This window comes from Actinia tenebrosa, unplaced genomic scaffold (assembly GCF_029948245.1).
Source record: "Actinia tenebrosa isolate PJP-AT-01 unplaced genomic scaffold, QUT_ActTen_1.0 PGA_scaffold13__45_contigs__length_12533684, whole genome shotgun sequence".
In the NCBI taxonomy this organism is placed as follows: domain Eukaryota; kingdom Metazoa; phylum Cnidaria; class Anthozoa; order Actiniaria; family Actiniidae; genus Actinia; species Actinia tenebrosa.
The window spans coordinates 4,155,790-4,178,964 of NW_028292573.1; the positions used below are offsets into that span (position 1 = coordinate 4,155,790).

General features: G+C 40.9%; 1 protein-coding gene across 1 annotated transcript; it reads right to left on the reverse strand.

The window, feature by feature from the left end:
* Positions 1-1,314: 1,314 nt before the first annotated feature.
* On the reverse strand, positions 1,315-22,886 carry LOC116298151 (myosin-IIIb). The gene is made up of 33 exons (XM_089029151.1): positions 22,214-22,886; positions 22,056-22,112; positions 21,129-21,314; positions 20,670-20,784; positions 19,550-19,602; positions 18,915-19,009; positions 17,405-17,507; positions 17,034-17,151; positions 16,545-16,616; positions 15,467-15,608; positions 15,031-15,169; positions 14,589-14,669; positions 13,806-13,973; positions 13,393-13,468; positions 12,943-13,024; positions 12,327-12,371; positions 12,069-12,098; positions 11,268-11,361; positions 10,963-11,018; positions 10,560-10,709; positions 9,701-9,812; positions 9,236-9,317; positions 8,791-8,882; positions 8,186-8,272; positions 7,849-7,964; positions 6,939-6,967; positions 5,806-6,341; positions 5,272-5,423; positions 4,765-4,837; positions 4,260-4,334; positions 3,758-3,823; positions 3,136-3,328; positions 1,315-2,280 (listed from the first exon to the last, which is right to left on the reverse strand). The coding sequence occupies exons 1-33, from the start codon at positions 22,310-22,312 to the stop codon at positions 1,655-1,657; spliced, it is 4,200 nt and encodes a 1,399-aa protein (XP_088885277.1). The 5' UTR covers positions 22,313-22,886; the 3' UTR covers positions 1,315-1,654.
* Positions 22,887-23,175: the final 289 nt, after the last annotated feature.

Genomic DNA, 23,175 nt, shown 5'->3' on the forward strand with positions numbered 1-23,175 from the left:
GTCGTACTCCATGTTCCAAAGACCACCGTGACCATGCTCTACACAGGCTTTGGCTATGTCTCCGAACTCTTTTGGGGTAGGTTTCCATCCATTTCTTTTCTTTGCGGCTAAGAAGTCCAAGCTGCGACTGCTAAGGACCTCGTCAGAGAAGTCTTCCCCTAAGGTCTCACAGGCGCTTTGAATGCGCTGTTGTTCAATTTCGGGTCGATACAAAGTGCCGTCTTGCGTCATAAACTGACTTCCTTCTGAATCCATCAACCAAATGGAATTCTCATGGATTAACTCTGCCAATGGAGAATTCTTATAGACCTTCGTTTCCTTCTTTCTTGGGAATCGCAGTTCGCGCCAGGCATGTGCGTTATGCTGGTAGATGACTATAGGCGCACCACGGCCCCCATATCTGTGTGTTCCGGAGTAAATAAAGCCGTCGGTGATATCTTTCACATGGATTCGCCTCTCCAGCGCCGTTTCTAACTTCTTGATGTTGTCTATCGACCCTCCGGTCCTATTAGTATCTTTTTCCCATTTCCTGATGGCTTCTCTTCTCTTTAAAGTCAGTTTACCGCCCCGAGAGGAGTCTTCAAAGAACTCTCTTACTAACTTCCCTACGCAGTTACCGGGATGTCGCATCGGTTTCAACTTCTTAACGTCTGGCGTCTTTATCTCGTACGCACCGTAAATGACTACGGTAACCGGGTAAGCAACCTCGTAGAACAACATGTCTATTCCTACCAATGCTCCCGGGCGTGTGTTTTCGTTTAAGACAAACAGGTCCTTCTTACCAGACGCCCTGATAGGATTGCGCCCCTTTTCTATCATCCACTCGCCGTCTAAATACTTTATGAACGTTAGCTCCAACCGGTAGTTACCTTCGGGTATTAAGTTAATTATTCTTTCAGCCCTTTCTTCTGTCATCGTCTCGTCCGTATCTCCCTCCATAAATGTTGTGAAGGCAAAGTCAGCATCCAGGCGATCCAACACCTGAGTTCTCAGTCGGCGCACAGTTTTATTTCGAATGCTTGTGATGGTGTCCATCTATATGTAAAGGATATTTTAACCTCCGTTTGCGGTTCGACAACTAGCAGCAGTAAGGACTTATCGCGCGGCTTATTCCCGCTGCCGGCGCCTTCCTTAAACCGCCTGTAAAACCCGTAAATCTTTGACATTGACCACGAGTCCGCCTTACTGCTGCTTAGTACACCTAAAATACAATACTAAAAAAACCACACCCATATTGAATAAATGTTCAGGCCATCGACAAATACTTCTCAGGGACTGCAAAGGGTAGGGGCTGGGCTAATATTGACTAAAGTATTCCATATAAACCCCCTGCTTTTATCCTTCCTCATTCTAGTGTGATTTTCCAATCTAGGCACTAAATTATTAGGAAGCTCCAGAGTCCTTGCTTTTTCCCTTGGACAGTAACCTTATTACCTTGATAGCATATTATTTCTTATCTAGTGTATTTTTGTTTCTTCTATGTTGAATCCAAAGCTTTCAGGTCATTGACCCTCGTCAGGGAAGGGGGTGGGGGGTGGGGGCTAAAAAATTGACCATGATTCAAACTCAAACTACAGTGCCCAGTATCCAGCTTAATTTTTCTACAGATAAATGATAGTCAATCTCCTGTTTGTGGATTTTTATCTATCCTCCTTCATGAGGTAGTTTTATGCCTTCCTCTTCTGTTAGTTGCTTGCATAGCCTTCAATTTCTCTTTGGCCCATTTTTTCTTTCCTTCCTCGTCTGTCCTGGTTTTGCTAAGAATCTGTCCCTCTGTTTTTGCTCTGTTGAACTTTGACTTAGAGATATCTTCACTCTTATCTACTTCAAGTGCCTTGTTTTGGCTCAGGATTTGTCCCTCTGTGTTTGCCCTATTGAACATCTTTGACATGGAGGTACCTTCACTGGTATTAAAGCTGTCTTCTTGTGCTGAAGCCTCAAAGACATCATCACTTACTCCAAAATCATCATTAGGTGAAACATTTTCCAAATCTCCTGGGGAAGACTGTGTTCTCAGCCTGGAACTTTCAGCCTTTACTTTTTCCAAATGATTCTGATAGCCGAAATCGAAAGGGTTTACTGAGACTTTCTTGCGTGCCCATCCTCTTCGTCTGTACTTGAATGAATCAATGTACTTTTTTGGACGAACTTTTTTCTCCCATGTTTCCACCGCAATGGCTTGCCGGGATTTTCCGATTTTTGCTCGTAGAATGGGCGGTGTTCGATCTCCACGTTTCTCTCGTTCCTGTCTGCGTATATCCTTGGCAAGATCCAGTGCGACTGCACATAGAAAAAATACTATGTTTAGAGATGTGGTTTATTTAAGCTAGGACAACGTTAAGGAACCGTGCCGTGAAAGTGTTGTGCTCAAGCATTTTGACTGAATGACTAGCACCTTTGCACACAGTTTGCCGTTCGCCATGTTAATAGACAGTTTATTACTTTTCTGATTATCGTAATCATCATTTTTGTATTATTTTGAATTTCATCTTTCACAGCGCCTAGAGCAGCCTTGGATAAGCGCTTTACAAATTTGAATTATTATTATTATTATTATTCATTCTTGCACGCTTTCTTCAGGAGGTGTTGCCAGTTTGATCTGTACCCCATCTGTTGTACCTCGTGACTGGCGCTTTGTGCAGGAGATTTCAGGGGTGCTTACCACTTACCCGGAAAAACCGGAAATTCCAGTTGAAAAACAAATGGCATGTGTCATTCCGATCAGAAAGTTCCGGAAAACTCGGTCTTTTGATGGAAGTAATTTATCTTTACCGCTCTCTTCGGTTCTTCCGGTAGACGCGCGTACCATTTGTTGGAAGTCAAAGTTTTCCGCTCTTTTCTTATCATTAGCAAACAAATTTCCGACCAAATGGATTGGTTTAAATGATAAACACCCCAGTTATCTACTGTTTGTACCTCGCATCTAAAGCGTGATATTCAAGTCACGTCAAAATTATCTTAGTGCGCGCTGTGTTTCAATTTTGTTATCTCATTTCTCTACTTTCTGTACCGCACATCGTGACATTCCGTCACGCAAGATAGGTTTTGGTGCGCATCAATTTTAAACCCAATCAATTCCGCGCGCTTTAACTTCCAGTCATATAAAACCAGAATCTCTTCATTTATTAGTATTACCTTTTGTCACTCGACTTGGCTCAGTCATTTCTACCTCGATCCAGCAAGGCGCATCAATGTCTTGATCAGCGTCCTTAACAAAACAGATACACACCTTGGTGGATGCCAATAAATCCTCACTCTTCCCTGGTTCGTATCGTTTTGGGTCACACACATAATTGAGGTTGTCGGCAAATGAATCGAAGTCAAAAATCTAAAATTCAAAGATTCAAAGTTGATATTAGAAATAAATGCAGCAATTAGCCAAATCCACTTGGGCGAAATGTTTTTCCATTTCACACTACGTGTCATTCTCTTGAGAATGAGATTCTTTGTTTGAGTTGTATCCATATTCATGTGTCTTCTCATGCGCAACCGTTTGAGTTGTATCCATATTCATGTGTCTTCTCATGCGCAACCGTTAAACAAAGAAATAATAATCTGGCGAATGACATGTGGTCTGAAAGGGAAAAACATTACGCGCAAGTACATTTTGTGACCTTGAGATTTGCGCATCTAAACCTTACTGGCCACAAAGAAAAAAATTCTGAAAAAGTGTGACAGAATTTCCGTTTTTTAAACGGAATAAAGATTTTTACTAGCAAAAACTTTGACCTTCTTCGACATATCTAATTCTCTGTACCTTGAGTAACTTTCCTTTGGGTAACACTCCCTTTACCTCAATCACTTCGGAAGATAAATGATGCCCCTAAGAGAATAAGATGAAATTTCTTTAATTTAGATTTTTGTTAATTTCAAAATAGAAGACGAAAGTGGTACCTGTATTAAGCATACACACTCAGAACCTTACGTGGTGTCTGCTTCATAAAGGGTGTCTACTGAATAGAGGTTTGTTTTACAGTAAACACAGTGGTACCTGTATTAAGCATACACCCTCAGGACCTTACGTGGTGTCTGCTTAATAAAGGTTGTCTACTGAATAGAGGTTTGTTTTACAGTAAACACAGTGGTATCTATTTTAAGCAGACACCTTCAGGACCTTAACTGGTGTCCACTTAATAACGTGTGTTGACTAATAAGTTTTACAGTAAATATGCAAGGACAATTTCGGGACGTTCAACTTCCTGTCTGTTTAATGAAGGATTAAAAAAGGAAAAAACTCGATGTCGTTAAATATGACTTGCCTTGACAAATACTTTATTCTTGCTGCATCTTTTGACCCACATGTTGCCCTTTTCATCTATCGTCAACTTGATTCCCTTTATAATGATAAAAAATAACATAACGACAAAAAAATGATGGGCTTTGGCGTACATTATGCATATTTTTTGAATTAGTATTTTATCAATACTCTGAAACAGTCTCTGGGCTACTCTAACGGTAAGTTGGAACTCAGGGTCTCGAATTCAAATTAACGTGTTGGGTTTTGCAGAGGGAAGAAAACCCTCGAATCAAGGGTGAGACCTAACAAACTTTACTCACATGTGATGCTGAGTCTGGAAGTGAGAGTCCAGAGGTGAGAGGCACTAGTGAATGCAGTACTGTTACACCAACCTTGATTCACTCACATTTGATACTAAGTACAGGAATCAATCCCCAGAGGTGAGAGGCGAGTGCACTGCCACTACGCCCCTCTTGGTTCCTGTTATATCAAATGGATGAATAAATAAAATAATCTCTAGGCCATACCTTGCCAACGCACAGCCTTACTTTCTCCACCTTATTGTCTCCTGGTGTGATTGGCATGGACCCAATACCTATCCTGAAGTATAAGATAATAATAAAAAATAATAAACAATAATAATAATAATAAATAATAATAATAATGATGATAATGATAATAATAATGGGATAAACAGTGGATTCCACATTGGCTCTTCTTCCACTGGATTCCAATTGTAATTTAATGATACCCTTAAGAAGATAATGTTCATCGATGATGTAGTATAAATATGATGTCAATGAATTATCTCTTATCGAATCAAAAGTATTTTCAAACTAGACTATCACACTAATGACGTCGTCGTCACGAGCCAGTGCAAGTGCTTTGTGCAGATATAAAGCACGCGTGGATTGGCTGAACACGACAGTAGTGTTAGGAGACCCCGGTAACGCAATAACACAGAAGTACAAAAGTACAAACATTCAATCTCGTTAGAAAAATCATGTTTATTTTCTCATCCCAATATAGCTTACCTCGTTACGTCAAAAGCATTGCTTGAGCCATCGACGATAATGACGGGGCGGTCCACGTGGAACTCGCCACGTGATATATCACGTTCATAGCACGTGATAGTACACCACAGACCAGGTGATTCCATGGCAACCTTCATGTCATCATCTGCGTCCTATTAAAACAATGAGAGGGTCGAATAACCATATAAAAAATGAGACTTAAATGGAAGGTTAGGGAAGGGAAGGGAAGGGAAGGGAAAGTTAGGGGAGGGAAGGGAAGGGAAGGGAAGGGAGGGGAAGTGCAAGACTACTCTTACTTTTTTATCTTTGTTGACCTCTTTACCTTTCGCCGTAATGTTTTTCATTTCAGACCACGTGTCATTCTCTTGAGAATAAGATTCTTAGTTTGATTTGTATCCAATTCACGTGTCCTCTCATGCACAACTGTTAAACTAAGAAATTACACTCTAGGGAATGACCCGAGGACTGAAATGGGAAAACACGATCCCCAAGGTAAAGAAGTCTACTGGGCTTCCTGTGTTAAAATGCTCACACCTTTGACATCGTAGATTCGTAGGAAACCGTCGAGAGGTTCGACTCCCGCCCAGCTAAGGTAGGCCTGTCCAGTAACGTATCACATTCAGGTGACGTTACTATGGTGGAGTTAGCTGATGTATCATTAAATATATCCGTTATGGACAGCTCTGCAAGTGTTTCTTCCTCCGAGGACGTCTCCTGATCCATATCAACATTCTCACTACTAAATATACCGGTAATTGAATTAATAGGTTCAGGAGAATATAGATCTTCATCAGAAGCGCCATCCGAACTTGTTGAAGTAGGAGACAGGACGGGAGAAACTGCGTCGGACTCAAAGATGTTGGAGATCGACAATAGCGGGGAACCGTCAGGAGAGAATTCTCCTGTTGTTTGTGGGCTTCTTGGTTCTTCATCTGTTTCGCTATCAGAATTTTGAGCGAGATGTGGGGGTTGAGTTACTTTGACGGGAGACACGATAAGAGCATCGATCATCGAGAGGTTGTGACTTGGCATTGTCGCTGAATCAGACTCGTCATCACGGTTAGGCAGATCTGCAGAAAGAATTCAAATAACTCAGATAGGAAAAGGTTATTTGCACTAATTGATCATGTGACCCTACCCCCTAGAAACGAGCATTCGGAAAGCATGGGTGGCGTAGCGGTGAGAGCGCTCACATCTCACCAATGCGACCCGGGTTCGATTCTCGGACTCGTCGTATGTGAGTAGAGTTTTTGTAGGTTCTCTCCTGTGCTGAGGGGTTTTCTTTGGGTTCTCCGATTTTCCTCCCTCCATAAAAAGCAACTTCTAAATTCTAATTTGATCTAAAAAGGGCCTAGATGAAAATTACTCTGTGTAAATCTAGTTACCCTACCAAATTGTGTATGTCACCAGATGAACACCAGAAATGAAAATAGCATTTTGTCACCAGAAATGATAAATCAGCATTGTTTATCTTGCGTTGAGTGTGCTGGCCAATTAGATTGAAGAATTCTCATCACAAAACGTGTGATCAACTAACTGACCGCGTTTGAAAGAATTACCACTGTATTTATTCATGGTACAGAAGAACCTAATAACGAGTTGGGTTTTTTTTCCATGTCTGCTGCAGCTTTTCATATAATAAGACAGTAAAAATGAACCTTCAGTACCTGGTGTTGATGATTTCGGCAAGTCTTCCCTAAATATATACAGAACTTCAGTTAATGCTCAAGGGTCTCAAAAAGGATTCATTAGGCATGCACCCATATTCACTGTACAGGCCACGTTACACAAATTCGCATACATAATATCAACATCTGCGTGTTGAGAGGTCCCAAAATAGATCCTTGAGGTACACACCCTGTTCAAAACCACGCAAAACATCCTTATACCTCAATTGTGTGCTTAGCGGTCCTAAGAAAGATCCTTGAGGTATGCACCCATATTCACAGTACAGGCCACGTTACACAACACAATATACACAATATCACCATCTGCGTGCTGAGAGGTCCCAAAATAGATCCTTGAGGTACACACCCTGTTTAAACAACCTTATACTTGAATAGCGCAGCGCACTGATTCTAAAAATAGCTTAAAGATTCGGACAAACATTGCGTTCTGTTTAACCGCTACTAGGACTATACGAACCGATTTTATCATTTTTACTTAAAGTTACAATAATAACCCATGTAAACTAAGATCGGCTGTGAAAATTATCTGCTGACAGTAAACTTGTAAGTTTGTTTGTCCGAATTTCGCCTTTGTCTTCGTTTTTATGACGCCTAATACCTATAATTTATTTTACTCTAATCCTCACTGCTTCCTTATTCACCCATCATGTTGCACAACAATCGCACATAATATCACCATTTGGATAATGAGAGGTCCTAAGATAGATCCTTGAGGCACACCCCACATGCTAATAAAACAACGTCTAATATGCCTATAATCTATTTTAGTCTGATCCTCTCTCATCTCCCATTAGCATTGCACAACAATCGCACATAATATCAACGTTTTTGTTACTTAGAGGTCCCAATATAGATCCTTGAGGCACACCCTATATACTAAGAGTCTTACCTTGAATCGGGGGAAGACAGCTGTGACGATGAGTTTTTGCTCCATTTTCCTTTATTACCCATGAGTATATTCAGCGCCCTTTCCTTTATTTCATCGTTATCAACAACCAAAGACCTCTGCAAGAGATTCAGAAAAAGAGGTGGCAGGTGTTCATTCAGGGTTTGAAAAATTTGAAGGTTTCAAGGATTTTTATAGAAAACATTACTACACTAAAGTCCCAACTGTAAATCCTATTGTGAACATAATTATAGTCGCTTCACTATCTTATCCTTCTCTTCTCCAGTTCTGACTTAATTCTGGTGCCGAATCCTCCTATCTTGTCTCAATGTGTGTATACCTTGGAGGTATTTGTTTTAGATCTGCCGTCTTCTTCAGTAACTTGATTATAAAAATGATTAAACACCATGGCCATCCTATTCTCGACCTGAAAATAAAATTAACAATATATTGTAATAATAACAATTGATTAACTTATAAAGCGCAAGTACCTATATACATATGCGCCATTCATAAAATCATACTAATAAAACAACACTAATAATACTAGTAGAATAAATTGAAATAAAAAATATAATCGATAATAATAAATTAGAACATATACAAAGAAGTGTTTCAACTGTTCCTCAACGAAACCTCTAGTAAATAAATGGGTCTTAAGTTTCTTCTAAGTTAAGCCATTTATCGACTGAGTTTCGCCTCGCGTGGTGGTTTCTAGTCTCCTAAGCAGCCGCAATTACTGTCGTCACGCAACGCTAATAGCGGCTGCGTGACGACACTAATAGCGGCTGCGTAGGAGAATAAGTGGTTTCCTGCACTTCTCTTTTTTTCTATCAGCACCCGACTTGTTTAGTTTAGAGTCTAAAATGGAAAACTGAAAACTGTTTTATATTTCTTAATTTGTAATCAGCAAAAAAAAAAAAAGTTTACAGGATACTGTCATACCTTTGACAGAAAGTCCTTGACTATAGCTCGTTCCCTCTCTTTCTGAAATTGCAGAAGTTTAAATTTTCTTCTTGCAATCCGTCCACGAAACACTAGGTAGACAAAATATATGACGTGAAGCAGAGTTACGAGGAGTAGAAAGATTTGTATCCCGATTAAACTTAAAACTTCAAAGTGCATTACGAAATCTTTACAGGTGCGGATCCAGGGATGGTAAAAGGGGTGACTAGTCAACACCCTTTTGCTCAAATTTCTTAGTATATCGTTAGTAACAATTATCCTCCTTTTCTTTGCATTCCTGGTAAAACCTTTGTAATAGCCACCCCACCACGGCCCCCTTATAAAATTCCTGGACCCGCCGCTGCTTTAGGAGAATTTTCCTTCATCCTAGCTGCATGACTACCGGCTACTTTATGTTTAATTAATGGATAAACAGTATACCTACATTTTTGTATGATCACTATGCCCTGTTGGGTCTTAAGAAGCTTGTGTTCGAGTTTGTCTCGACAGCTGTTTTTCATGAACACCTAAAAAATGTGAGTAGAGGACACTGGCGTTAGATAAGCTTGTCTGTCTGTTTGTTTGTCACAGTGTCTGTCTGTCTGGCTCACTATCCGTCTTTCTGTCCATCCATTTGTGTGTCTGGCTGGCTGTTTGCCGGTCTGTCTTTTTGCTTGTCTCCCTGCTTGCCTATTTAGCTCTTGGTCCATTTGTCTATCTAGCGTACTATCTATCTGTCTGTCCATCTTTCTGCCCGCCCGCCTGTATTTCTATTCTATACAGTATTTCTGCATTCCTTCTTGCCTTCCTGTCTGATCATCAACCAGGCAGTCCTGAGTGAGTGAGTGAGTGAGTGAGTGAGTGAGTGAGTGAGTGAGTGAGTGAGTGACTGACCAGCTTTATTCAATACCTTGGTTTTAGCAATCTTCCACTCCAACCCACTGATAGTCCATAATATTTTCTCGCAGGTGTTTGCAACATATTTCACGTTCATGGTTGAACGATAAGCAAGAATTCTGTACCTAGACAAGCATTAGATAAAAAGACTTCTATATTATTTTTTATTGGTATCATATGGTTGTCATGTAATTACAATGGTCGTGCAAATAAAGTTGTTGTTGTTAAAAACATTTCAAATTTTAAGTCAGGGCATGGCTAACTCACAGATTGAACGCTGAAACAACCTCTGTGCTGATCTAAGTCAGGGCATGGCTACCTCACAGATCGAACCCTGAAACAACCTCTGGGCTGATCTAAGTCAGGACACGGCTAATTCACAGATTGAACCCTGAAACAACCTCTGGGCTGATCTAAGTCAGGGCACGGCTAATTCACAGATTGAACCCTGAAACAACCTCTGTGCTGATCTAAGTCAGGGCATGGCTACCTCACAGATCGAACCCTGAAACAACCTCTGGGCTGATCTAAGTCAGGGCATGGCTACCTCACAGATCGAACCCTGAAACAACCTCTGGGCTGATCTAAGTCAGGACACGGCTAATTCACAGATTGAACCCTGAAACAACCTCTGGGCTGATCTAAGTCAGGGCACGGCTAACTCACAGATTGAACCCTGAAACAACCTCTGGGCTGATCTAAGTCAGGATCACAGATCGATTTGAAACTTAGCACGCTAGGTTTTGGCCTGTCTAGGAATTTAACCCAAGAATCCATAGGTGAGAGGCGAGTGCACTACAACAACAACACTCTTGATTCTCCATTCTGTCAGTTCAAAATTGATGCAAACTGATTGCAGTTGCTCAACTCACCTATTGATAAAAGGACCAAAGGCAACGCGCACAGGAAACCCTTGCTGGCGCATGAGCACCGTCTCCATCACACTACTGTATGTGAGCTGTGTCTTGACCAACTCATCGTCGAAATGGTATGGAATGAGCTGATGATTTGGACGAAAACACCTTGGAAAGATTATATATTAGTAAGTATGCTGAGAAAATTAGTATAAAAGGGAGAACACAGGCATCAAATCACATGCTGTAGGAGAATCATCTTCCCCATCCCCGTGACTGTGACAGTAGCGTGACCGCGATGGTAGCGTGACGTGACCATGACCGCGATGGTAGCGTGACGTAGACCTGACAGTGGCGTGACGTGAATGGACCTTGACCGTCGCGTGACATGAACGTAACCTAAACGTTACTTACAGCTTACCTCACAAAATGTAAGTCACATTTAAGAAATCTTTGAACCAGATCAGAAAGAGAATTCTATGACAAACAAAAAAGAAAAGATCAATAAACAAGAATAGCAGACATCACATTACGTCAGGGGCGTAGCGAGGTCTCAAATTATGGTGGAGCAGTGTACCATTTTCCCGCCAAATCCACAGGAATCCCGCATGAGTTAATTATTCATTACGGTTTGAGGGCAAAAAATAGGGCAGGGGCTTCCTGAACCTCTTCTGTATCTACCTCTTACGGAAAATATAAAGTAGAGAGTGAAATAATGGTACTCACTCTAAGTTGTGATGTCAGGGTAAGATGTGCTTGTTCCTGGATCAATTTATTTTTACTTTGTTTAGATTTGGTGAATCCTTGAATGTTACCAATCCTATGTTGAAATCCATCAGAAAAATATATCAATCCATTTTAGTATATAAAAACAACTGACTCATTCCAATAATTTTGGTAACGAAAGATTTCTTTTTGGTTCTTATTTGTCAAAATTAATTTAAAAAGCCAAGTCGTTTGAATTACTAGTAAGTAAAAATTTTGTTTTTTTAATTATATTAACCAAAATGCCAGCCATTTCTCGCGTTAATGACGGTTTTGACAGTCGCCACGATTGAATTTAAAAAATATTTCCCTTTCTATATTAGAGTTGTTTTCGCTTGACTGAGAAAAGTTCAGTGCACTAAACGTGACGTGCCGTGACCGTGATGTTGTCTAGATTTTAATTGATTGTTTTTTTTCTCGCGCAATGTGATTGGTTTAACAGTTCCGTGACCTTGGTGTGTCCGTGACGTGTTCATACCGTGTTCCGGGTGTTTAATTGGATAGAGAGTAAATTATCGAACAATGTGATTAGTCTGACGTATCCCTTGCCGTGTCACAAGCGTGTTCGTGCCGTGAGCCTTTTAAAATCTTACGAAAACTAAGACCCAACGGGGACTGGAAACACCTAGAATTGGTCTGTCTTTTTATCGCATCCCACATGGTTAGTTCAGTGTCTCCATATGATTTCTGAACACATGAGCATGCGCAATACGGTTGTCTATAGCGAATCATCTAGTTAGATGACATGTCAACGATACTCACATTTCTGTTTTACGTCGCACTGTCCCTCGCCTAAAAATAGTCAAACACAACATGAGAAATACATTAGCCATGTCCTGACTTAGATCAGCCCAGAGGTTGTTTCAGGGTTCAATCTGTGAGTTAGCCGTGCCCTGACTTAGATCAGCCCAGAGGTTGTTCCAGGGTTTGATCTGTGAGTTAGCCATGTCCTGACTTAGATCAGCCCAGAGCCAGAGGTTGTTTCAGGGTATCGATAAGTGTTTTTATTGTAAAACTTACAGTTTCTTTATTTCCGCCTTGCGAGGCATTTTCATTCCATCCATACTAAAAACAAATATCACATGCAGATCAGTTTAACGAGTATCGTAATTTCGCGTGATCACATTTGTCGTCAAGTGATATGTTACGATACATCAGCATAAAGACATAGTTTCTCTTAGAGCAGTTTAAATATGGGTCGGAAACGATACGGCAAATTTGTCGCCGTACCGTATCCTTCTGAAGCCGTAGGTACACGTTGTGATTGGATGAAATACCGGAAGACAATGGGAAGCCATTTTAATGTTACGATATGTCGTACCGTGTACGTGCAGTAAGTCAGTATCGTCAGTATCCTTCCCCGAGAGACACCAAAAACAAGAGGCAGCCCTAGCAGTAGGGTTACCCTAGCTTGTGAAGGACCGTTCACATGAAGGTAGGGTGACCCTGGTGCTAGGGTCAAGTCTATTGTATTCCTTCCCCAGGGGACACCAAAAACAAGAGGCAGCCCTAGCAGTAAGGTTACCCTACCTTGTGAGAGACCGTTCACACCAGGGTGCCTACAATCATGTCAACGGCCTCTTCATTAAAATGGAAATGCAAAAAGCGTCGAACAGAAATATATAGAGCAGTTTACCTCGCGTGATCAGCGGTGGAGATGGCGCCGGTAGGTGAAAGTTGGACCATGAAGAGTCTTCCAATGAGGTCATCTGCGCTGTCTGCAAGAAAATAAGTTAGAAATACGTATGTTAGAAATACGCTGTTCGCCACCCAACATATTCTTGTTACTCTCCTTGTAAACACAGAATAATACTGCCACCCAACATATTCTTGTAACCCACCTTGTAAACACAGTATGATACTGCCACCCAACATATTCTTGTTACCCACCTTGTAAACACAGTATGATACTGCCACCCAACATATTCTTGTTACCCACCTTGTAAACACAGTATGATACTGCCAACCAACATATTCTTGTTACCCACCTTGTAAACACAGTATGATACTGCCACCCAACATATTCTTGTTACCCACCTTGTAAACACAGTATGATACTACCACCCAACATATTCTTGTTACCCACCTTGTAAACACAGTATGATACTGCCACCCAACATATTCTTGTTCCCGTTCAACATGTTGAGAGCTGTGTAAGTTACCTGGAAAAAACCCAAAAGACCATAACAAAGGAGCTTTCAAGTCTCTTAATCCAGCTCCAGGCTGGTCAAAGTCAGGGCACAGTTTACTCACAAGCGTCATCAGTGAGAGTGAGACCTATGCTCAATAAACAGACACATTTGGGCACCTGTTTATCTACTCCAAACTAAATGAATTCGTTCGGTAATAAGTGTTATTGTTAAATAAAGGAATAATACGCAAGGGAATGACACGTAACCTGTAATGGATATCGTTAAACACAAGTTGAATGGGTCTGAGTCTACTGACAGAGAAAATAATTTGTTGAAAGAATCGATTGTTAGATAAGCCATGCCTCACCTTTCCTGCAAAATGGCTGATAGTGAAGGCAGAGTACGGACAGTTAGAAACCTCTTCATACCGCGTGTGTTTGCAGTGCTTGGAGTTTAACTTCTTCACGAGTTTAGAGTCTGTTGGGTGAATAGTTTTGGCATAACGATCGATCACGGCGAATATGCCCTGTGGTCTCTAGACAGGGATAAGAAGAATAACAAGTTACTCAAATCAGAAGCGACACGGCAGCAATATAACGCCAAAAACATCAAGGTCTGTAAGCAAAAAAGACATTTATATCAACATCACAAATCGCAGCAGTAACAATGACAGCAGCAACAACAACGTCAGCAGCAGCAGCAGCAACAACAAAACAACGACAGCAGCAACAACAACAACTACAGCAACAACAACTACAGCAACAGCAACAACAACGACAACAACAACAACAACAACAACAACAACTACAGCAACAACAACTACAGCAACAACAACAACAGCAACGACAGCAGCAACAACAACAATAACGACAGCAGCAGCAACAACCACAACAGCAACAGCAACAACAACGACAGCAGCAACAACAACAACAGCAACGACCACAGCAGCAACAACAACAGCAGCAACGACAACAGCAACAACAACAACAGCAACGACCACAACAGCAACAACAGGAGCAGCAACGACAACAGCAACAACAATTTAATCAACAATGACAACAACACTGAGCATTAATACCAGCAATAAAATCAGCAGCAGCAACAATAACAATAACAACACCAAACACCAATCAATCTTATCCATTCTTACCTCCATCAAAAAGTCAACAATGTCCTTGTTGTTCATGTAATCAATTTTCTGAATCAAAATCCCTTCTGTATCCTGGTCCTCCTGTCAAGACAAAACAGTTATTCGCATCGTTATTTGCTTCCTGCATGGGTAGCTCATATTGCTCTTCCAATCCTTTCTTATTGTTTGCAATTTGAATCCATTATTACGGAAGCTTTGAAAAAGCTGGGATGGGATGAAAGAAAAAGAGCGGTGGAAGCGGAGGTGGTGGAGGAGGCGGAGGTGGTGGTAGAGGTGTTGGAGGAGGCGGAGGTGGTGGAGGAGGCAGAGGTGGTGGTGGAGGTGGTGGAGGAGGCGGAGGTGGTGGAGGAGGTGGAGGTGGTGAAGGAGGCGGTGGTGGTGGAGGCGGTGGAGGAGGTGGAGGTGGAGAAGGAAAAGGGGGAAGGAGAAGGGTGTCGCTTACCATCTCCCATGCAAAAACGCACTGGTTGTACAAGTAGCTGAGGTGTTCGTTAGTTGTGTTGATGCAGAGCTGTTCCATGCCATTCAGTTCAAGATTCTCGAAACCAAACGGATCCAAAACATATATCACACTCCCATCACTAAAGACAGAAATGATTTTGAAATGGATGCATAATAAATATAAATTGATTCATACTAATTACTTTAACGATTGCCGAGTCTCCCTAGCCAGAGGATAATGTTCTAGTATAGGATACACTACATTTAATGTTCTTTAAGCGTACAACCCTCAAATCAGATGTTGATTTTTGTGGAGGGAGGAAAACCCGAGAACCTGGAGAAAAACTCCTAAGGCAAGAGAGAGACAATATATTACAAAAATTATATTCACATGTGGTGTCGCTGGAATCGAACGCACGACCCAATATATATATTACCTCTTTTCATCATCTAACGGTGTGAGATATCTGTTGATCTTCCATACTATCCAAGCAAACAAACGACCATACAAAGCCATTGCGAGCTTGTCTCTTGCATCATCTACTTCGTCCACCCTCCTCAAACGACGAGCAACTTTGCCTGAAACATGTAAATGCAAATACGCCTCAAAATGATGAACAAATAACGTTAAAGAAGACCATGCTGCATGGTGATGTTTTTGGCTGATTCTTGTCAGTGCACAATGGGATTTGCCACACATTAAAAAAAAAAAAGTATCAATCAAATACACCTCTTCAGCTTGAGCGTACTAACATTTTTCACATTTCAGATCACGTATCATTCTCTTGACAATAAGATTCTTTGTTTGAGTTGTATCCTTATTCATGTGTCTTCTCATGCATGAACGTTAACCAAGAAATGATACTCTAGGGAATGACATGTGGTCTGAAATTGGAAAACATTACGTCCAAGCTAAAGAGTACCATTGCTCTGTAACAACATATTATTCTAGTTAAATTGTTGCTGAAAGTAGAACTGTTCTCAGTAAATGTTTCGCGAAAAGTTGACGTTGTACTTTCCACTGGCTGAGGAACGAAATAAGTGGAAAATGTTTTCTCACACCACTGGAGCCTGGGCCGAGGGATATTAGTCACGTGGGCAGTGTTTTCATCAGTTGCTTTTTCGCTGTCCGCCATGATTGTTTAGTTAGCCCCACAGTACCCCCCCCCCCCCCCCCCCCCCCAACCCTAGGCCAGCATTGCTGGAAGGACTTTAGAGTAGTTTTTCATGGAAACCACGTTACGATGATAAGAATGATGTATTACAGTAATGCATATGTTGAGTTATTCAGAAATAAAGAAGTCAGTTGGCGGCGGTCAGCTGGACAATAGCTCCCAGTGGTGTGTGAGAACTATTTTTTATTCGTGTAAGCCTGATGTAAGTAAAGGAAGGTTCTCAAACGTTTTGCTGTGAAGTAGCCCTTGTGAAACTCGTGTTCTTCAAAGGCATTGCACATTATTTCCAAGCATTTTCAAGAGTACTAATGCATGGTAGCTGACATTAGCTCGCACTAACCTTTAACATGGGTTAATTCTGTAACAAGTGCAAACTCCAGCTTCTCTGGAGAAACTCGAAGTAGCTGACTCGCTGTATCAAGAAAACAATTATTAGTTGTTGATTTTATTTCGGACAATCACGAACTATAAGAAGAAAATACTGCATGTCTATGCATGGTTCGAAAAACTGATATCTGATTGGGGTATCAAGAGGGGCGCGTAATTGTAGTGCACTCGCCTCTCACCTCTAGGGTCTTGGGTTTGATTCCTGGACCCTGTACCACAAGTGACTAGTGTTTGTTAGGTCTCTTCCTTTATTCGAGGGTTTATCTCTGGGTTTTACGGTTTTTCTCCTCTGCTAAAACCTTAACGGGCTAAATTCGAACTCAATCAATGATTTAGCCATACCCTGATTTTGATCTACCATGAGGTCGTTTCAGGGGCCAATCTGTGAGCGACCCATTACCTGATATTGATCAGCCCTGATGACTCAGTCAGTGAGGCTCACCTTTTCTCAGCGGATCAAGATGAACAACTCCTGCTTTCTTTTCCTTTATATTGACGGCAAATGTTAAATCACCAATGTGTAAGATTGCAGCTAAGATACGAAATATGGCGTCCAAGTTCTACAAACGACAAAAAGTTGCATACTATCAAAATAGACTTTCGCGGGTATAGCAAAAAAGTAACAAAAACCTTAGCGAGTAGTCTGAGAAGGAGGCTATTTCTAGTCGTTCTAGCGCTTTGGCACTAATTGGGGACACTTTTCACTCTCACACACACTACCACTACTTTCAATGCGGTGTTTGTTAGAAAGCATTCTCATGACCATCACACTTACACTTATGATGTCGTTTATCACGTGATGTTCACACTAACCTCTTCGGAAAAGCCCAAACATCGAAAACAATCGTTCACTTCGTTGAGTTCATCTTGTAACCGTTCTTGATCTCTTGTCCAGTCAAAGTCATTACCAATATACCTTAAGGTATAAATGAAATTACATCAAATCAATTAAAGAATCATTGTCCTATAAATTGCCTCCACGGGGAAGGGGGTCCCGGGGAAGGGGTTTCGGGGGAAGGGAGTCCCGTGGAAGGGGGTCCCGGGGAAGGGGGTCTCGGGGAAGGGGGTCTCGGGAAAGGGGGTCCCGGGGAAGGGGAGGAAGGACTTGAAAAATGATTTTAGGATTTTTTCTTTTTGATTTTTTAAACCAGGACCTTACTTCCAGACATCGAGTGCTCAACCGTCGTATGGCAGCGCAAAGCATTTACGGCTACGCCGGAGATTTCGACCCCGACACCGCTATCCGGAGAATTACAGACTGATCAGGAAGCTTGGCCGAAGCCTAAGGGAGAGGTTAGTCGGCCCTTAGACCGTAGATGATTAACCCCTTGCTATAACCAGCAAACTCAAAATTTTAAAAGTGACGCTGATGGCTTTGAACGCATACTCACTTCTTTCCATGTGGGATTCATATGTGCTTGAGCCTTCATTCACTCAACATATGTCTTGAGCATGCGCTCGATTTATGCATTAATTCCCGGAATTCGTACGAGCAACCGTACATGGGTTGGCTCCGGGCTATTTAAATTCAAAATTTGTAAAACGAGAAACTAGTTACAACCTGAGGGACTCCGTGAACAAACTCGATGTTTCGTTGACACTCACAAATTTTTACAAAAATAGTTTTAGTGACTGTGGTGTTACATTATGGAACAGTCTTCCATGTGACGTAAGACACGCGAAGTCGTCCCTAGGAGTATTTAAATGCGCAATCAAAGCGGGATACTGAGCATGCGCCGTACTGACGCAATGTCTTAAAGCCCATTATATTGAGTCCTCCATCATAACAAGCAGTTGCAGAAGAGCGTTCTCAGGACGTCACAGCGGCCATGTTGGTGTACCAAAACAATACATTTTCTATGCTCCGGGAAATCTAACTCTATTTTTAAGCAAAAACTGTGCAGAAAGTTTCTATTGTTTGGTACTCCAATATGGCTGCCTTGTCACGTGAGTGAAAACGCTCTATCGTGCAATCAGCCAAAACTACTCAAAGTACTAAGAATTGTGAAAAACCAAGCGGCCATGAAGGACATAGAGGGACTATTCCAGCATTATACGTTTGACATATCGCTATTCCTCGAAAACTATTTTTAGATTTTGCGTACCTTTTAGGAATACTATCGTGTTGCCGGTTCATTTGAGGTTGTTTGAAGTTATATAGCCACGAGTGGTGTGGTAAAGTGAAAACTATGTTCTTCCTGGAAAAACTAATGGTATGGAGCTGCCGTGCCGTGACCATGACGGCACTATTTTTGACATTTTTATTGGTCGAGCAGTAATTCCTTAAAAAAAACTTAGTAAATATCAGGGAAGTTGTACCGACCTGTGATAAGCTGATTTCTGTAGCCCATATTTTTCCAGACCTTCATCTGACATGCCAATAAGAAACTGGTAAAAAATGTGAAAATTTCCTTCCGCCTGAAATAAAACAAACATTTGTCTGGTAAAGACTGATAAAACCAACCACTGATTGTGCCACTTTATCCACCCCTTTCATAATACTTTGAATTTCAATTTTTTTGAATAAAATTTAGGCCCCAACTTCCAGTGGGCATAGTGATTTTCCACAACCCTGCCTAGTACATGGGCTGGTTTGTCAATGTCTTACATCATGGTTTGCATTGTTTGTTTTTTTTTTTTGCTCCCTGTAACCAACCCAGGCGGGGCAGATCCAGGGGTGGTAATATAGGTGACTAGTCACCTCCCTTTTCCTCAAATTCCTGGTAAAACCTTCGTAATAGTCACCCCCTTTCTAAAATTCCTGGATCCACCTCTACATCCTCTTGGTTTAGAAGGCATGGCATTATAAGGCAATAATTGTCCACTGGCTTGGACAGTGTGACAGGTACCAGCTGCTGGGGTGTTGCCTGGTTTCCATGGTTACCTCAAGGACATGACATGGTTAGGTTCGACTAACACTCCCACTAGTACCTAACCCAACAGTTGAATAAACTGTACCTTATCATGTTGGGCAACTCTTGTCTTTTCCAGAAGATAATGGTGTATATATGCTGAAACGTTATCAGGTTTAATGTCATCAATACTTGACATCTCTGCAGCCCTATCCCTCCCATCTCTTTGAATCCAAATGCAACTCTCTGTTCCACTACTCCCTTTCCTGCTGGACAAGAGACCACAACAAATCCCCTGTCCCTCCTCTCCCCTAGGACAAGAACACATGACATCCCATGCAACCTTCTGTTCCACAACCAACCCTTCCCTGCTGGACAAGAAACCGCAATAACTCTCCTGTCCCTCCCCTCCCCTTGGACAAGAACACATGACATCCCATGCAACCTTCTTTTCCACAACCAACCCTTCCCTGCTGGACAAAAAAACACAACAAATCTCCTGTCCCTTCTCTCCCCTTGGACAAAAACACATGACATCCCATGCAACCTTCTTTTCCACAACCAACCCTTCCCTACTGGACAAGAAACCACAACAAATCTCCTGTCCCTAACCTCCCCTTGGACAAGAACACATGACATCCCATTCAACCTTCTTTTCAACAACCAACCCTTCCCTACTGGACAAGAAACCACAACAAATCTCCTGTCCCTAACCTCCCCTAGGACAAGAACACATGACATCCCATTCAACCTTCTTTTCCACAACCAACCCTTCCCTATTGGACAAGAAACCACAACAAATCTCCTGTCCCTAACCTCCCCTAGGACAAGAACACATGACATCCCATGCAACCTTCTTTTCCACAACCAACCCTTCCCTACTGGACAAGAAACCACAACAAATCTCCTGTCCCTAACCTCCCCTAGGACAAGAACACATGACATCCCATGCAACCTTCTTTTCCACAACCAACCCTTCCCTACTGGACAAGAAACCACAACAAATCTCCTGTCCCTAACCTCCCCTAGGACAAGAACACATGACATCCCATTCAACCTTCTTTTCAACAATCAACCCTTCCCTGCTGGACAAGAAACCACAATAAATCTTCTGTCCCTCCCCTCCCGATTGAACTAACAAAAATTTACATCACTTCATTGTATCTTTGTTTCCTTGACCTCATACCCTCTACTAAAAGCCACATTGATTGATTTCATGTTTTTACCTCCTTTGATCTTGAAGTCTTGTGTGAACAACAACTCTGTAAACCTGATATATCTGCTGGCATTGTCACATGTCAAGGTGCATGCATTACCAAATGATTCCAGTACTATTCCAGCCTATAAAGATGGAATACATTTGATCTTTACAGTTAGTACCTCAAATGACTGAAGATAAGTAATTATATCTATAGACAGATACATGTGCTGTTAATCAGATAGTATCCTATTGCTTGAAATCAATCAGCTGAATCTTGAGAATCTTAATACCAGCCTACAATGGGAGGCCCTTCAACCAGAGAGTATTTCTATTGGTTGGTATCAAATCAGCTGAATGAATCTCACTCATTACCTCAGCCTTCAAGAGGCAAACACTGCCCATAATGTGATTTCAACCAGAGAGTATTTTTATCATTGTTTGGTATCACGATACTGGGAATTAGATATTGAATGCAACCTATTACCTGTGTGATATTGTTCACCAGATCTTCACCAAGAGCTGATACACTATTAATGATCCTCATAATAAACTTCTTAGCATTTTCAGTCTTGCCAGATCCACTGTCACCTGTAAGCACTATACACTGATTCTTTTGATGAAGTTTTAAGTGATGTATAGTGCGGTCGGCAATTTGATACAATTTCCATGACTTGGGATTCAAAGAAAATATACTATTATGCATTGTTTACAAATATAACAGAGTAAATATTCCAGCAAACAAAACAAATCCTCACGTTACATGAGGTAGCAATTGAATTGGGTAACTTTTGTCCATTTTGAATCATTCTACATACACATTCCCTTGAATATTATTACTTTGTTGGCAAACATTTGAGTAAATGGATACGAGAAATCAAGAACCAAATGCTACCTACAACGAAATCTTAAAAAAGAATTGAATTCTATGTTGTCTAAAATGGCAAAACTTTGTGCCTGAATGGATTAGATCTATTTACGAAGGAAAAATCCTTTGACAAACATTGCTTTTGCTAAAGGTAAACAAGTTTTGACGTCGAATTACGTTATGCAGCGGTTTCATATCGCTGTACACGTGTAAATTGCTAAATATCTATTCTTAATTTATCATAAACGCTAAGTTTTTTTTGTGTGTGTTATATTGTTTCGATTTTTCGCTCGACCGGGCGAAACGCTAAAAGGAGGATTTTCACAGTATATGCGTTCATAAAAGATGACTCTTTAATGAAGAGAATAAAAAAATATATAACAATTTAAATCCGACAAAAGATATTATTATTCTACGTCTGAGTAAAGAACAAACGAAACCGCACTTTTCTTTACAAGAAAAATCCAAAGTTAATTCCTCTACAATATCAAACTTATCCCGCGTTTGGATGTAAAAATTTTATCGTACGCTAACCGTACAACTCACCTCGTCTGGAAGGATTCTGCAAGGATTGATTGAAATAGCCACATCATCAATCAAATTCTGTGAAAAACAATTTAATTCAGCAAGTAGTAAAAAATTTTGGTGGGAATTTGATAAAAAGGGTCCGGAGTACAGACTAGATTCAGGATTGGCATGCTTACGTAAACTTGGTCTTTCGAAAAACGTTTTCTTATCAGCTGTAGTAGTTGTTTTTCATCTTCTGCCTCCAAAAGAGAATCGTCACAGTCTTTTTCAGCCATTGTTCCAATGTTTAATATTGTACACAAGACATTTTTTGAACAATTAAGAAGGGTTTAATAAACCGATAAATTTTACAGACGCTAGCGCTGCAGGGTATTATTTACCGATCGGGAGAGAAACGAGACGCAGTGAAAAGGTCAATCCTGTAGACATTGCTGGGTTGATTCGCATTCTTTATTCCACTTCCTTGTTGGATGTGATTGGCTACCAAACTGATGTGTTTGCTGAAAGTCTAATCCCTTTGACGTGAGTTAACATGATGCTTTTATTAAAATTTTACAGTGATGGACAGATGTAGTTTGGAAATTTCGCTACAACTTGGACGCCTATATGACAGCAGGTGATATATGTAAAAACTGTAAAGAAATTCTCTACTTACCTAGTTTTTCTTGCCTTTGTTTGTAGTCGAAGTCAAATTTGGATTAAAACTGAAAGATTAGCTCAGACCAAATAAAGACTGGTTGAATTCAAATTAAGGCTTTCACGAAAGTTGAACCTTGGAGCCCCGATTAATATTCTATCTACCAAAATAGAGGTGAATTTCTGGAATAATCTTTAGCATGACTTTTGACTTCAACTGTTCAAAACAAACAAATACCTTTCTAAAAAGACGCCTCTAAAACACAAGAAGACTAACCTATAGCCTCGTTAATAAAGAATAAATATTATAAAGTTATATAAGAAATTACAGTAAAATTGAAGCTTTTTTTAGCCAGTTTTGAATCGTTTTCCACAATTCAACCTGCACATGTCAGCAATTCTCGACAGACGTTCCACCTTGGTTGACGTTAGGGAATGAATCGAGTATGTGATTGGCTAAAATATTCGCGCCAATTTTTAAGTCAATCATTAACAAAGGATC